The 17,134-nt window shown below is 40.6% G+C and overlaps 1 protein-coding gene across 1 annotated transcript in view; it reads left to right on the forward strand.

Annotated features, from left to right (window-relative positions):
* Positions 1-16,267, forward strand: part of usp43b (ubiquitin specific peptidase 43b) — a 109,214-nt gene extending 92,947 nt beyond the window's left edge. The window contains exons 12-15 of the mRNA XM_056240857.1: positions 902-1,247; positions 5,449-5,607; positions 13,248-13,406; positions 14,884-16,267. Coding sequence (XP_056096832.1) covers positions 902-1,247; positions 5,449-5,607; positions 13,248-13,406; positions 14,884-15,929 — 1,710 coding nt within the window. The 3' untranslated portion in view covers positions 15,930-16,267. The remainder of the gene's footprint in view (positions 1-901; positions 1,248-5,448; positions 5,608-13,247; positions 13,407-14,883) is intronic.
* Positions 16,268-17,134: the final 867 nt, after the last annotated feature.

Consider the following 17,134-nt stretch of genomic DNA (forward strand, 5'->3'; position numbering starts at 1 on the left):
ACAAATCGCATGTGTAAATTAGATTTGTGTATTAAAGTAAAAGCATCGTAATATACATACCTTCTGCTATATATGCTATTAATATGAATCAAACAATAAAAGGTAAAGAGAAAATCACTCACTGCTCTTGATTTAATAACTTAGTAGCTTTAATAAGAATACATTTCTTACTTGAATGCTGCTGTTAAATGCTCTGGCTTGGAGATAAACATGGCTTACTGTGTACAGCTTACTCAGGGCAGGGTCTGTGCTAATAGGGCAGAGTCCATCAGCTGTCTTGGACGAGGCCTAAGCATTTGTGACGTCACGTTGCTAGAAGGCAAACCGCTTGTTTTGAGACACTGCTTATGATTTATGGGGATTAAAACAAGAGGAGTGGGTGGATATTTACCTTTATGGGTGGTTGTGGACACACACGCCGACACATTTATGTTCAAACTCCATGTAAAGGTGAATTTTGCATAATAGGTCCCCTTTAAACAAGGATTTGATCATGCTGTACAATGCTGTACTCGATTACAAAAATAATCCTTAGTGACAGCACTAGACTTTCAGTCGAATAAAAGACTATTTTTTCCAGTTTTTCATCATTGAAGATTTAAATATTAGAGAGTTATTTTTTTTTAAATATCATAAAACGTCTTATATCATAAAATATCTTACCGACACCAAACTTACAATGGTAGTGTAAATGCAAATGAGAATCGGACCATATAAGCATTTATATATTTTATTAAAAAACAAACAAAATTAAATTAATTTCATAAAATAAGTATTAGTAAGTTCTGAAATAGTTACGATCATTTCAATCTGTCAGGACCATTAATTTAGCCCAAAAAAGCACTCAAATAATCTTTCCTTGAGATGTACTGTATATAATTGTTCATCCATGTTTACTTAGCTGGCCCCTGACGATGCATGGAAGTGCCCTCACTGTAAGCAGCTGCAGCAGGGCACAGTGCAGATGAGCTTGTGGACCCTCCCAGACCTCCTCATTCTTCACCTCAAACGCTTCCGACAGGTGGGAGAGCGGCGTAACAAGCTCTCTACGCTGGTCCACTTCCCCCTCATGGGCCTTGCTATGGGCCGCCATGTGGTCAAGAGGAGCAACTGTGTCCGTCCACCGCATGGCTGGAAACAACAGGCCCATCACAGGCCTGAAGCCAGCCGACACTCACTCGACTTCCTATACGACCTGTACGCTGTGTGTAACCATCATGGAGGCATGCATGGAGGCCACTACACAGGTGTGTGAGCAAAAGAGAAATATGTCAACAATGATCGAAAATGTGCCTTTTAGTGAAACCTGATGAGACAAAATTTAGGATTTTCAACTTCACAACCTCACCCACAGATAGTCGGATCGACAGAGTTAACAGAAAGGTTATTGTAAGGGTAGGTTTATCACTGAAAATTGTATCGTACTTCATCTACTCTTTAAACATCATTGTGGTAAAAATGAAACACTATGACAACAGCTTTCTTAATTGTATGCAACACGTTTTGCTTCAGGTGGAACTGACAGAATGACAGTGTTCATGGTCATCGAGTTTGAAATGTTGACTATTTACGATTCTTTGCATCCTTTAGCCACTTCCTACGAAATGCGCTGGATCCTTCACTGGAAACCAAACTCACTCCCACTAAACGTTTCCTCTTTGACTTTGAGAAGTTAGATGCCTGTATTAATATACTATATTCAGCCTTTCATCCAGACTGTTTACTTTCTCTGGTTGGTCTTTGGCTGCATTTCATTTTGCGGAATTAAATGATAAATTCTCATCTGACTTTGAGAAGTTAGATGCCTGTGTTAATATATTATCTTCGGCCTTTCATCCAGACCATGTTTACTTGTCTGGTTAATCTTTGGCAACTTTGGTTGATCACAAACGTGCCTCAATGGGTCCTGCAGACTGTAGGGACGGTTCTCGTCTGCCTCGATTCAACGGGGTACTTCCCTCAGTGGTCGACCCCGAGCAGACTCAGGTAGTGGAACAAGAGGAGAGTGTTGTGGCTTTAGCCCCCCCTCTATGAAAAAGCCTGGGGGTCGAAGCTGCACTATCGGCTGTTATTCTCTTGAGGAAGGTTTCGGGAAAGAGGTCCTGACGCTGAGCGCAGGCCTCTGAGGGCAGTCCCCCTGGAGGTAAGCGACAAGTTCGCATATCTCAGTGTCCGCACAAGTTCGTTGCAGACTGTTAGGGCTCATGGCAGCTGCATCCAATGTGATGCCTTTTGGCCTGCTGTGTGTGAGACCCTTGCAGTGGTGGCTCAGGACCAGGGGGTTTCCCCAAGGGGCAACCCGTTTCGTACGATCAAGGTTACACCCAGATGCCTTCGTTCCTCGGTCATGTGGAAGAAGCCTTGGTTCCTGTCCCTAGGCCCAGTCTTTGAATCATCCTGTCATCGCAAGACTGTGTCGACAGATACATCCCTCACAGGGTGGGGAGCGTTTATGGAAGGCCGCTCGACCCAGGGCCTGTGGAAGGAACATCATCTCTCTTAGAATATAACTGCCTAGAGATGTTAGCTGCATTGCTAGTCATAAGGCATTCCCTCCCAGATCTCAGAGGCCACCATTTCAAACAGACAGTCGGTGGTCTTGTGTATAAATCATCAGGGGGGTCTGAGGTCGCGTCCTCTATACAGGCTGGCACACCAGATCCTCCTGTGGTCCCAGGGCAAACTTCTCTTCCCCAGAGCACTCTATATCCCTGGGCACTTGAATTTGGGAGCAGACGTCCTGTCAAGGCAGAGGCTGAGCCCCAGGGAATGGATACTCCACCTCTAGATGGTGGAATAAATGGGGCGGACGTGGACCTGTTTCCATCTTACAAGAAACGACTCCTGTTCCACTCTGGTTCTCCCTCGTGCATCCAGCTCCACTGGGGCTGGATCCCATGGTGCAGATGGGGCCGAAGCTTCATCTGTACACATTTCCTCCGATCGCTCTGCTCCCACGAGTTCTAGAAGAATTCACCGGGTCGAGCTTTGTCGATTTCTGGTAACCCCATTATTGCTGACCTTAGTATGGTTCTCAGACCTGATAGCCCTCCTAGACAGTCCTATATACCATCCCCGGCCAGAGAGAAGGAAAAGACTAAGGGGGTTCAGCTCCAGAATATTGGTATCTCAACCGAGAGTCTGTAGGACTGCAATAATTTCGAGGTGCGTGCTATGCCTACACCTCTGTTAGTGAGAGCTTTTTCCTCTAGACATATGGTATCTTCAAAAGCCTTGTTGTCGGAAGTCTCCCTCAAAGATGTTTGTGATGCAGCAGGTTGGTCAGCCCTGCACACATTTATAAGGTTTTTCTGCCGGAACCTGTGGGTCTCAAGTGCTTTCGTCCTGAGTTGTGCCTATACAGTTTCACACTTGGCATTTGTCAGCATGGCGAAGTGGGTATTTAGTTCCCCAAAGCGTCCGCTGGGACACAGCATGAGTTCCCTTGAAAGGGAACGAGACACTGTGTCCCCTTTCCATATGCCCTGCATGCCTTGGAGCGGCTTGTTTCAGCCTATCAAAAGCTGATGCTGTTGTGTTGCCGGCTTCCCTTCATAGCTTATGCCGGCACGCATCACGAGGTGACGCAGCACCAATGAAGATTGGACTAGTTGCACACGTGCTTCAGATGCATTCATGCTGAAGGCATTCCCCAAAGCGTCAGCTGGGCCTCTCAGGGAACCATAATTACATGTGCAACCTGAGGCGTTTTTCAAAAAAACAAAAAAATATAAAACACTTGAGCCTGCAACCAACAGTTTAGGGAGTTATGAACGATTTCATACTTTTGATCGCTGTATCACCACTGCCAGGCCAATTGGAGTGAGCCTCGGTGACGTTGTAGACGGGGTGGGTACTACCATCCCTCAAAGTTTCAAGTCTCTACGACTTACGGTTTTGGTCTTGAAAATCCTGGAAATTACAATAGGGTTTCAACGCTACACACTGGAACCCTTAAAACATTTATAAATGTCTAATGTCAGCTGATATTGATTAATAAAAATAAAAATAAACTAATATTGCCTAGTATCTGAAATTTACTGAAATAATAAAACAATCCATTTGAGCACGCCCACAGATCACATGTGTCCAAAATGATGGGGTTGTTTAGCAGTGTTGCACATTGTGAGATCACAGTGGTGAGGTCACAGGATTTATGGAATCATTATGAGGGAAGAACACTTGAAAATTGACCTCATCTTCTAGATCCAGGGTCCTGGGGAGAGGATTCACATTTCATTGAGATATTGACCGCAAACAAATCTCAGCACCAGCTATTTAGGGCAGGGTGCTTGATTCAGATTATGCAAGGCGATGGTCGGGTCACTTTCGTCCATTTAACTGCAACTGAAGCACAGAGTTAAAAGACCATGGAAAAAGGCGACACAAGATGTCTCCTGATGTTCACACAGGAGGAATGGGAAAAATATTCCAGCCTCATTTCTGCACAAGCTGCTGGATAGAACTGGCAGAATTTGCCAAATAAAGTAGCTGTCAGAGAAGAAATTTTGCTGAAGCTGAAATCATTTGGATACTTCAACGTATACAAGCCAAAATACTAAATATTTTATCTGAGAATTCTGTGCTAATTAATTTTTACTGCAAACCCCTTTCTTAATAATGGATCGAGATTAATCAAGATGGGGGGGAAATATCATGAGACAGAGTTTAAAAGAAAAAAAAATTTATTCTGTAATTATGTTTTTTGTAAACTTTTTCTGTTCTTGGTTTAGAGCATCGTAAATTTAAAGCATTTCAGAAGCATACGTTGTTTTTCGAACTAGTTTACTCTTGTAACCCTGCATTGTGATACTGTGAATATCATTGGCTTGTTATTAATTACTTGTGATATTCCTCATTTGTAAGTCACTAAATATCATTTTAAATCTATATTAAATGCACACAAGTGTTCAAAAGTTTGGGGTTTAGTATGATTTTCTTTGAAAGAAATGAATACTTTTATTTAGCAAGGATGCATTAAATTGATCAAAAGTGACAGTAAAGACTTTTACTTTGTTGCAAAAAAAATTATATTTCGAATTAATGCTGTTCTTTTGAACTTTCTATTAAAGGATCCTGAAAAAAATCTGTCACCGTTTCCAACTGAAAATCAGCATATTAGAATGGTTTTAAAATGTAATAATATTTCACAATATTACTGTTTTTACTGTACTTTTGATAAAGCCTTGGTGAGCGTAAAAGAACCCAAACTTTTGAACAGTAGTGTGCATGTAGGCCTACCTCATTAAGTTTTTTTAGATTTATGCTTATGTACAAATTTGTAAATTGTATTTATGTTTTGCAGTGTAAGTACTTGTATGCATGTGTATGTAAATGTTTAAAATTAAAACAATGCCATGGTCCAAGTAATTCTGGCCCCCATGCAAGGATATACTTGAGCATGAAGTAAGCTGCATTCTGAATATAATGATTCTCTGTTTTGAACAGCATACTGCAGGAACTCAGTGGACGGTCAGTGGTACGCCTACGATGACAGCACTGTTGAGCCGGTGCCTGAGGGAGAAGTGTGCACTCGTGGTGCTTATATCCTGTTCTATCAGAGACGTGATGCCATTCCATCCTGGTCAGCAAACTGCTCACTACAAGGTGAACACTCGAATCTGCTTTACTGTATATCCTCATACCAAGGGCAAACAAAGAAAACGTACTAAAGAGTGCATTATCAAGAGAGTACAAGAAAAGTAGTTGTGTAGTTTTGTTAAGCATATCATTTCAGCCTGTCTGATGTGCTATCTCTTCATGAAATGTAACTTTACACTAAGAACATTCGGCGAACATTCAACACTTTAATTTATCAAAATAAACAAAACACTCACGTCGTTCTCTCACGGCTCTCGACCCAGCACTGCTTGCCACAGTTTGGAAATTACATTACTGCTTTTGAATTACATTGTTAGAAAGATCGATACAAAGAAAAAATATGCTTTGCTGTTCTTTTGGGTAATTGTTAGAAAGGGTGCCATTTAAAAATGCAATACTACTAATTTTATTTTATTTTATTTTATTTTTACCAAAACCTCTACTCTACAGAACACAGAAATCACTGCTAGAGTAACTTTATTTCCTATTTATTTTACGCAAAGTAGTGCATTCTAGGCTCTAATGCTACGTTCACACCGGACGCGAATAGCGCGTCAAATTCGCGCCTACCGCGTCTAGTTATACGCTTGACCACTTTGAATCCATTCGCGCGTCAAGAGCGAAATTGACGCGCGTAAAAAACAAAACTTTGAAGCGAAATTTACGCGTGTCTGAATCGAAACCCGTTGGCGGCCATCTTTTTTTATGTTGATCGAGCATTCATCGAGAGAGTCACCGCTCTGTATTTGCTCTGAATAGCATATATTCTGAATACAGGAGCAGAACGGCGGCGTAGGGGTCATCGTCGCCGTATTTGTGTCCACCAGACCCTTCAAAACCGAACCCAGTGTGGCTAGTTTCACCATTTGCTCGCTCCAGGAGCTGCGCCTGGATGACGGCCGCTGTCAGCGGTACTTCTGCCTGTCCCGCGCCCAGCTTGATGACCTGTTGTCCCGCATCGGAGCGAGGATTACCCTCGCCCTCATCCACCTAATCTGTCATTTATTTTTGTTTTGATGATAAATGGAGCCAGCCTCCAAAAGTGATTAATCTGTCCTGTGATTTTTTTCTCTCTCACACACATCACTGTCCAGACACGAATGTTGGTTGTCTTTAAATAATAATAATATTTCATATAGGCCTAATCTAGATATGGAATAAATAGCTTTCAATACAAAATGAATATGTCTCATAGGCCTATATTGAAATCAAGTTTTATGTGATAAAATATTTGCTTTGTTGTGCATTAGAACTACATTAGAACCACCGTCAAATTACAAAATAATTTATTGAAGCATCCAGATACTTCACCACGTGACAGCAGCAAGCAGCTAGGCTCCTGATTGGTTAACGCGGCGCGAATTGACGCAGAAGTTCAAATTTTTCAACTTTGGCGACAGACGCGAATTCGCGTCAAACGCGTGAATGCACAAAATGCACCATTCGCGCGTAACGCGCGTAACCCGCCAGACGCTCAATTTCGCGCGAACTTGACGCGCGAATGAGGCGTATTCGCGTCTACCGCGCCACGCTCCACGCCTCATTCGCGCCGCAGGAATTTTTTACGCGCGTAACGCGTCTTTGCATTGACTTAACATTGAAATCACTCGCGCCTGACGCGCTATTCGCGTCCGGTGTGAACGTAGCATCAGTATCTATCCCACCATCTGAAGTTCAAATATTTTATGTGTTTTTGTATCAGAAATGCTAGGCTGTAATAGTTCACAATATTACTGTTTTTACTGTATTTGTGATCAAATAAATGCAGGTGGTGAGCATAAGAGACCTCCTTCAAAACTTAAGAAAATATTTCCCCACATTTTTTAACAATAGTGTATATCCGGCAATGTTTTGCATTACAGTGATGAGAAAAAAGGCACAACCAACCTCTTGGTGACTCCAAGGGCTTTTCTACACAGTTCTACACACTACTCAACATCTTTCTCTCTCGACATCTTGAGAACCACATCTTCAGAATCCAAATATAAACACAGAAATGACACAAATGAATTCAGCAACCAGTCTTAGAGTGATCACTTGATCACTGTGCTGCCACAACAATAACCTTGGTGAAGGAATAGGAACAAAACACTTGCAGGAAGGACGAGCTGCTGATTAGCCTCACTGGGAACAGACATGGTTTCGAGTTGCTTGTCTCATACATGTTCACACACACATATACTGACAAAATTAAGTCACTTTCTTTTTCTGCTCAAATGTCCCTGCTGCTGTTTTCCTCTTCTCTCCAGTCCTCTGAATGTATGCTATATGATTCTTCAACAAATCAAATCTTGCACTGACATGTAAAAGTATCAAAGTTATATAATGTATATAAAATGTATTATGACAACCGCATACCTCCACTGAAGCCAGCTGAGCGGGCGTTTTCAATTCATTGATTCAATTCATTGGCTCGCACATCAAAAAGTCGAGCAGTGTTCATGCAACTTTATGCAAATGAGAGGTGGAAAAACACAGGGTGACAGCAAACCGATGTGAGATGAATGCAGTAACGTCTGTCTAAGCTTTTTTTAAATCTGCCTGCAGTGCTGGTGGATTCTGTGTTTAATTGGCATTCTTGCATATCACTAGATTTAATTCAGATTTAAATGCATTTTGCATCCTTTCTTTGTAGCTATGTTTATTACAATCATAGACCACTCTCAAGGCAACTGAATGTTGGAGTTTTGAGTGAGTTTCTTTCACAACAGTGTTTAAAAGTTTGGGATCGGTGAGATTTTTAAAAATGTTTTGGAAAGTCTCTTCTGCTCACCGAGGCCTCGTTTATTTGATCAGAAAGACATTAAAAATCTATATATTGTGAAATATTATTAGAATAATAATAAAAAAAGTTTATATATTGTTTTTTATACAATGTTTTTTTATTGTAATATATTTTTAAAATATAATTTATTCATATGATGCAAAGCTGATTTTTCAGCATCATTACTCCAGTCTTCAGTGTCACATGATCCTTCAGAAATCATTCAAATATGCTGATTTGCTGGACAAGAAACATTTCTTATAATTAGCAATGTATTTTTGCGGAAACCGTGATATGATTCTTTGATAAATTGAAAGTTCAAAAGATCAGCATTTATTTGAAATGGAAATCTTTTGTAGCAATATAAATCTTTACTGTAAAAAATGTAAGCATCCTTGAATAAAATTATGAATTTCTTTTCAAAAAATCTTAATGACCACAATTCTTTGAACAGTACTGTAAGTTAAGAACATCCGCTTTGGTTGCATGAATCAAGTTCACATCAGTAAGTAGTAAATGCAATTAAAATGGGTGTGAATTTAAATCCATATGTTAAAACAAATCTGAATTTCATAGGTAATTGAGATATTTAGCCATTACTCCTAACAAAAGCTTTACTTTTGAAACGTGTAGTGTACTTTTAAGGTATGTTAACATATTTCCATAGTGCAGCAAGGCACATTTAAACGTACATATTTTGGTATATTTTTGTAAATGGTAATTTTTTTGTTTCAAGTGATCCATTTTAGTGTTAAGATTGGATAAGAACAATGTTTCAGTAAGCTGCTCTTCAATGATACTGAATCTTACATTATAATAAATATTGTTATTGTCAATTAAAGGTGCTGTAATTAGTCATGAAATGTCATGCAGAGGCCTTATGCCGAGGTCAGACTGCACGATTTTCAAAATAATCGGGTCACTGTTGTTTTCACACTGCATGACTATCTGGGGTAACATTCAGTTGCTGCTGTGTTCACAGTGCACGATGGATCGGCGACAGGAGGTTTCACACTGCATGACTTTACAAAAGAAAGAATCGCCGACAACTTCTGCCTGGCCCGCAAACTACGTTTCACAACCAAACGAACGCGAGAAGTGATAGGAAATAACGGAAGATCACGCGTGCGTAAGACCGGAGTTCTCGCGCGACACTGAATTTGTTATTAAAAATGATAGCCTACAAATTGTCTGTGCACTGATTTGTAGCGAAAATGAAAAAAAATAATAAACAGTTTATGCAGGAAATGGTTGGGAAGACGAGGGGAGCAAGGACTGTGTTTTGCAAAGAGAGTTCGGGGTAAATAAATAATTTTGCAAATGTCCTGCTGTTGCTGCTGGTCATGCAAATGTTTGTGCTTTGTTTCTGTTTGATATAATTGTAAATATAGGCCTATCTATTAAAATACTGATATTCTGGTCTTTAACTCCTCCTCCTCCCTGTATCTTGCTCTCTCGTTGGCTGTCGGTCATCGCCGATGTAGTTTTCAGTCAGAACACATTAGGCTTGTTCGACTTCATGCAGCTCTGCGCAGACCGATCGGCGGCAGACTTGAAGCAGTGCATGCCGGTTAGAAATGTTGTCCGACTTGATACAGCGCCGACGCCACGTGACTGTGACGTATGCCATCAAAGTACCGCGAGAGCGATTCGAGAGTAGCCGGAGAACTCAGCCAGCGCAGCTTCTGAAGAGCGGCTGCTCTGGGCTGCACGAGCTGTGATGACGACACAGCTGTTCCACGATTGGCCGGATTCACCGCATGACAACGATCACGTGCGTTTCGTGTTTATTCTCACACCTTTAGTTCCACTAAAGCTCACAAATCAGTTTTTTAATAACAGTAAACACTCTTTTCATGTAGTCGCGATTTATTGTGTTATGTTTATCAAAATAAAACTGATTAAAAAACGTTGATTCCACTTCATTGATAGTAGGCCTAGCTGTAGGCTTATGTTGAACTTTATTCTTGTTCAAACAAACGCTGTATGAAGCAGTAGGCTACATAAAGTATTGAATGAAAATGTCTCTGAAACATCTGTGTATTTGGCAAATATTGCATTTATTTCACTTCAGCTGTGCTAAAGTATACAAACACCACGTGAGCGGTCACTACGGGAACCAGAAAGTGTCCGACTTCACGTCTCCGTTTGCAGCTCCTCCCCGCCTGCACGCGGCTACTCTCGCCGATCGCTTACATCCAGCCGCAGCCGATGTCGAACACACCTAACAGGCTTGTTTGAGATGAGCAAAATCTGCGCAGAACCGATCACCGGTGATCAGCGCGAGATGCATGCCGGTTAGAAATGTGTCCGAGTGCGGTCCGCCTTGCTCTGATGTCATGCTGACGTGGGTCAAAAAAGTCTCGCGACCGCAAGGCGCACGTGTCGGATTCTGCAGTCGCGCGCAGTTGCTCTCCACCGACTGCGCTGATCAAAAGCATGATGGGAAACGACTTGCTGGCGGCACAGCTTAATGCTCATTGGTTTAACCGTGATGTATTGTTCTCTTTTAAAATGTTTGATTTTAAAACTCTGATATCATGTTTTATGTGTATAGATTATGTGTGGATATCCCCAAACTCTCAGACAGTGCGATCTATTTGATGTAAATTTTTTTTTAATTAAAAATAAAAACACATATTTGTAAAGAAAAAAAATGATTCATAAACATATAGGCCTATTTAAAATGGAATTAAATAAGTACTTTGAGTGTCTTGTTCATTATATTTATTTTCATATTCAAGCAACAAAACTTAAAATACATCCAGTTTATTAGCAACACCGTGCACGAGTGTGAATCCCGCGATATCCGCCTTTGATCTCACAGGTGTCAGATCCACTGCGAGAAGAGCGATCTGTCCGGCTTGCCTGCGCTTTTTCACTCCTCCCCTCACTGCAGCCGCCTACTCTCGACTACATTTCAGGCGAGGCAAGGCGCATCTCAAACAAGCCTATTCACACAACAGGATTGTGAATCGCCGACAGGTCCAGATATTTAGCATGCCAAATATCTCACGGGCGTCGGCGACTCGTCGGCGATTCTCTCAGATCGCGTCTTTGCTCATTCACACTGCGTGATTGACACTCGCGTGAACGAGCACCGATTTGCCTGTGATTTCGGGCATTTGTCGGCGATTTCTCAACCTGTCGGCGAGCCAAAATCGGGGCTAAAATCGTGCAGTCTGAACTCGGTCCATTGTGGTAGTAATTAAAATGGATCTGTTATCAGTAGCTCCCATTGATTTACAGTAGAAACAAGTTCTGTGGAGTTAAACTGTTGTGAACCGCCTCAAGCTACAGTTCAAAATAAAGTAGCTGATCTGTCAGGTTCACGTTTGTGGAGTTAAAGGAGAACTCCGGCGCAAAATGAACCTTTAGTCTAATTACACATTGTTACCTAGTCAACCGTTATCTGAGATTTGTTTTCATGATTATCGAATGTAAATAGTTTTATCTCTAAAAACAGTTTAGCCTATAAAGCTAGTATAACGCTAGTATATTGGGCATAGATCAATGACAAATAAAAATCGCTTGTTAATACCACTAAGAAGGCTCAAAATAGCCCCACACTAACACGGTAGCATAATGAGGGTCCCTACCTTCAAACCGAAGCATTGAGAACTTTGTCAGTGTCCAGATAGTTTAATAAGAAGATATTTTATACATACAGTCAACTTCACGTATACAGGCAGAAGCCATCTTTGAAATACAGCCTTTACCAGTCGATCTACGAACGCCGATCCAAGTGCGCTGGTGAGATGTGAACGAGCTATAAGTTGTGATAAGGTGAGCGCGAACAGCAGGCTTGGATCGGCGTTCGTAGATCGACTGGTAAAGGCTGTATTTCAAAGATGGCTCCTGCCTGTATACGCGAATCATGAAAACAAATCTCAGATAACGGTTGACTAGGTAACAATGTGTAATTAGACCAAAGGTTCATTTTGCGCCGGAGTTCTCCTTTAAAGCGATCAGCTTCAGTGTTGGCTGTTGCGCTCAGATCAAAGTTATATGATTCACCTCCACACTAACGTGCCCCAGAGCATTTATGCATAAACTTCATAAACTCTCAAATATGTCTATTTGAAGATTGTAATGTGCTTCGTCAAATTGTCCTCCTTTTTTGTGATTTGTCAATTTTTATAATATGAAACTTTGCAGCTTAATCTGCACGTAAATATGAGAGCTCTTTTTCTCTGCATGTCTGATCCAGGGAACATGTTGTTCCTACTTTCCATAGCTGTCTTAAAGGGATAGTTCACCCAAGAATATGAAAACTATTTTCAAATAATTGCTGTTCCTTTGAACTTTCTGAACAGCAAAAAACAACTGTTTTCAACATTGATGATAAAAATAAATGTTTCTTGAGCATCAAATCATCATATTAGAAAGATTTCTGAAGGATCATGTGACACTGAAGAGTGAAGTAATGAGGCTGAAAATGTCACAATATTAGTTTTTACTATATTGATTAAATAAATGCAGCCTTGGTAAGCATAAGAGGTTGAAAATATTTGATTAAATGAATTACCATCCTTACCACATAAAAACATGCATCGAATCTGTCAACCCGTCTGAGACATTTTTTTATAAAATTCTCACAATCATTTGTATGCATAGCATAATACTTGTTTGGACCCATTCCATCTTCATGGGGGTTTAATAGAAACGAGACTCGCACATACAAAGGCTAGAGCAAAATGATAACAGGGTTCTTGGTATTTTCAGGAACCTTAAACCAAAATGCTTGACCATAATTCTGTTTGCTCAGTTCCACAATGCTAGGATTCGGCTACATGTGCATTTCAGTTTATTATCAGAAAACAAACAGCATTCTGACTTGCATGAAATGAGCAATGTTAACTAGGCTACTTTTGACCCACAGGTTCCTCCAGCGTCTCTATATCAGATCACTGGCTCATCCGATTGAATGCAGACAACCGGATTTCCAATTCAACTAGCAAGCTGTCCAATTCATCTTCAGCTCCTGAGCCCCAAACACCGCACGTTCCTGTCATCCATGAGCCTCTAAATGAAGATAATGGTCAGTGAACTCTTGATTTATGTCTACTACTACTTAAAACAATAAGTGGTATTTCTTTTACAATTTAATGAAGTCATATGTACAGTAACCTGCTCCATTGTTTCGAGTCGTTTTTAAAGGAAAGTCTCTGGCTTTCTTATAATAGTTATTATAATTTTAGATGTAATCAAATCAAGTCAAGTCCCATTTTTGTATATAGCGCTTTATACAGTACAGATTGTTTCATTTAAATTAAATGGTGGCTGTCATAACTTGTTTTGACCATTTTCAGATTATTAAATAATCACTAACAGATTAAGGAAGGTTCCACTTGTTAGTTAACTACCTTAATTAACATGAACTAACAATGAAAAATTCTTCTAAAGCATTTATTAATCTCAGTTAATGATCATTTTAACTGGCTGAGCTGCATTAAAGAAAACAATGTTGTCGCTTTGTTGAAGAGACGCTGTTTTTTCCACAACATTTCCAAAACTCATTTGTTTGACCTTACTTATTTTAAACACTGTTCCAGAACATTATACAGTAACCCCACCGTTTATCTGTGCGCTGCACATTTTATGGAGAACAGCTTGTTTTCGGTTGCTTTTGTAAGCTCTTGCTTTTGTAAGACTGTGCACCGCTCCTTAGGAAAATTAACCATGGTTTTGTGATCGATTACTGCTTGTATTACCTTAGTTTTCCGACAAATATCACGATTAAATGGTGGATAACATTGTATATATAATGTATAAGGAAATGAAAAAAAAATACCACTCTGAAATCTACTCTGCACGATCCACTTGTTCGTTAACATTGTCAGGGTCTGAATCAGGTTCAAATTGGTTTGAAATTGACACCATCCTCAGTATTTACTATAGAAAAGAAGTTGCAGTTATGAAGGGGCAGGACATTTCCCAAACATGCCTAAGCGCTGCCAATCACAACACATTTCATATTTCGGAAGGAGGGGCTTCATCGAAATTGGCGTGTTCGAGCCAGACTGGGAAGAGAGGTGCTGTAATAATGTAAAATATGTATAAAAAAGTCTTTTGAACAATCAAGAATGAAAACATATTTTAGTACACCCTAAAAAAAAAAAAAAAAAGACTTCATAAAAGAGCATAATAGGACCCCTTTAACTGTATTTATTAAACTGGGAAGGGTTATAGCACTTGCATATTGTTGTCCTATTGTTAGTTTAACTGCTTCTATTGTTCTCATTTCTAAGTTGCTTTATATAAAAGCGTCTGCTAAATGAATAAATGTAAATTTATGATTTTACGATACATCAAAACAACATTAGCAAATTTCGCAAATAAAATTTGAAATGTGCAGTAAAATTAATTTGTAAGCTGAGACTTTTTTTTATCAAAAATAACACCGTAAAAAAAAAACGCACATAAAAAAAGATTCTGCATAACACTTTTCTCCTCAAACAGTTTTCAGACCACGCGTGTCACATATGACTTACTAGCCCTCCATTTTTTGCTTTTAGGTGTAGTTGAGCCGACGCCATTTGTACGGAGCGTCCGGGGTCACAGCATGAGTATGCGCTACCACTCAAAATCCAAGACAGGCCCAAGCAAAGTTCTTCCACTGCGCTGGTCATTTGCTTCTAAGGAACGCAGAAAGCCCTCCAGCGTAGCTCCACAATTGGCAAACGACGAGCTGGTGGAGTACCTTGAGTCTGGCCGGCGGCCTCGATGTACCAAGGAGCCCATAGTCAGCATCGTGGCTAGTCCTTCACAGGTCAAAGCCCAGCTTCGTGAGGACGATTCCCTGAGTTCCCCCAGCTGTAGCAGTAGTCTCAACGGTGTGGAGCGAAGTAGCTATCGAGATCCGGATTCGCCCAGGCTACCCGAAGGCCAGAGCAGACCAGCATCAGACCTTAATGGTATCAGTTGCGATGGTTCATGGGCCAAAAGCAGCTCAACAGCAACCAGGCAGGAGCACGAAAGGACTCAAGGAAGCAAGTCGCTTCAAGGTTCCCCTACTGCACTCCCCAATGGCACTAGCAACAGTGCATCTCATTCCAGAGACTCTACGTTGAAACGGCTCCGGAACCAGGCGGCTGCAGCTAGCAGGATTCCTACCAGCCAAATGCTGACGGCCACTGAGGAAAGCAGGAGTAAAGATGTTGTCCTTCCCGCCATCAGCAAGGAGGTGGGTCACGGAAAAACGCTTTCCAGTAAGAGCTTGATCAAACTCTCTCTATCCAACGGCACTCTGAATGGGAAGGGAGTCGAGTCGAGGAAATCCGGTACTTCTCACAAGAGTGCCAAAAAAATGGTTAGTAGCAGAGAAAACCAGGTTTGTTCAAGCACAGCTAATATAAAACGCGCCCACAGCTCATCCAGTATTCAGAGCAGGCTTGATATGACTTTGAAAAGGACGTCGTCTCTCCAAAGAAATAGTACGTTGGTGCCGACCCCCCATAAAGGACTTACGGTTGATAAATCCTCCTATGCAACACTACAGCGAATCAGATACAGCAGCACTTCACTTGGACGACAGAGACCTGTGCCCGAGTCCTGCTTCTGACTGGTTTCTCCTTGACAGTGGGAAATGGTGTTTGTATATATGTTTTATGCATCTGGCAACGCTTAAAAACTACACACTATTGCTGTACTATTGCTCTTTTCCTAAACCTAGTAAGGATTGTGTGCACCTTGTTTTTGCCAAATTCTAGGCAGCAGGTACCCAATGTTGAAAACAGTTGTGCTACTTAGTTACAGCTTGATTGGAAAGGAGGCAGTATGTTCCTCTCACGTCACCTGTATTGAAATCAATTGCAAGTTGAGTCTCCCATTTGTATGACAGTTTCAGCCAATGTAGACAGAGCATCCAAATTGTTTCTAATACAATAAATGCTGCCTTAGAAGATATTTAGGGTGATATTCAGGTTCACTTGGCTAAGCTCACTAGGTTTTGAAACAGAGCTTGTTTCCCCTCTCAAATCTGTCTTTCTGTATCATCTTTCTGTATCAGTCTATTGTTGGTATGAGCAATATTGAACTTGCATATCTCAAAGCCTGTTCTTAAATCTCCATTTATACCTTCAAATATATAGCATCACACGCTAGTTGCTGGAATAATTACCCGATTAGCCGTACAGATACAGTAGGACCTGCTTAAATGTCAGAATTGAAGTCTGCTTTATGCTTTCAGTGGAACTGTCATGTTTATTTATGCAAGTGCCTTTTTGTAATGATCTCAGGAGCGTGATGTTCGCAGGAACAGAATGGCTGTGTATTGTTTTCGTTTTTTTACTCATGAATATACATGCACACACCTCACCACAGATAAAATCAATCCACAAACATTTATTGATATTACTCCCACACAGTATCCCAAATGACACTAAATGTTTCATTGTGTACCTTGCTCTCTACTGGATTCAATTGTTTTCTGACAGGAATGGGCTATGCAAGCACAATCAGACATGTGCATGTCGTGCTCGTCTCTGAGTTCAATGCGTTTAAGCATCAGCTGGAAATTGAGCACCAATTGCAAAAAGGATCAAGGTGCTGATTTTCATTTTAAAAGAAATATTCATATTGTATGAATGAAGATCTGTAAGTGAAGATAAATTGAGGCATAAAAAAGGCAGTATCTTAGAACAATATTTAACACCGGGAATAAAAATATAAAATAATTAGAGAAGTTTTGATAATATTGATGCTTGTCATATTCTTATGTTTGGAAATATGAATCGGAAGATAATGGTTTTGGATTGTTTTTCTCAT

The sequence above is a fragment of the Rhinichthys klamathensis genome, unplaced genomic scaffold (assembly GCF_029890125.1).
Source record: "Rhinichthys klamathensis goyatoka isolate OS25496 unplaced genomic scaffold, OSU_Roscu_1.1 h1tg000616l_1, whole genome shotgun sequence".
Lineage (NCBI taxonomy): Eukaryota > Metazoa > Chordata > Actinopteri > Cypriniformes > Leuciscidae > Rhinichthys > Rhinichthys klamathensis.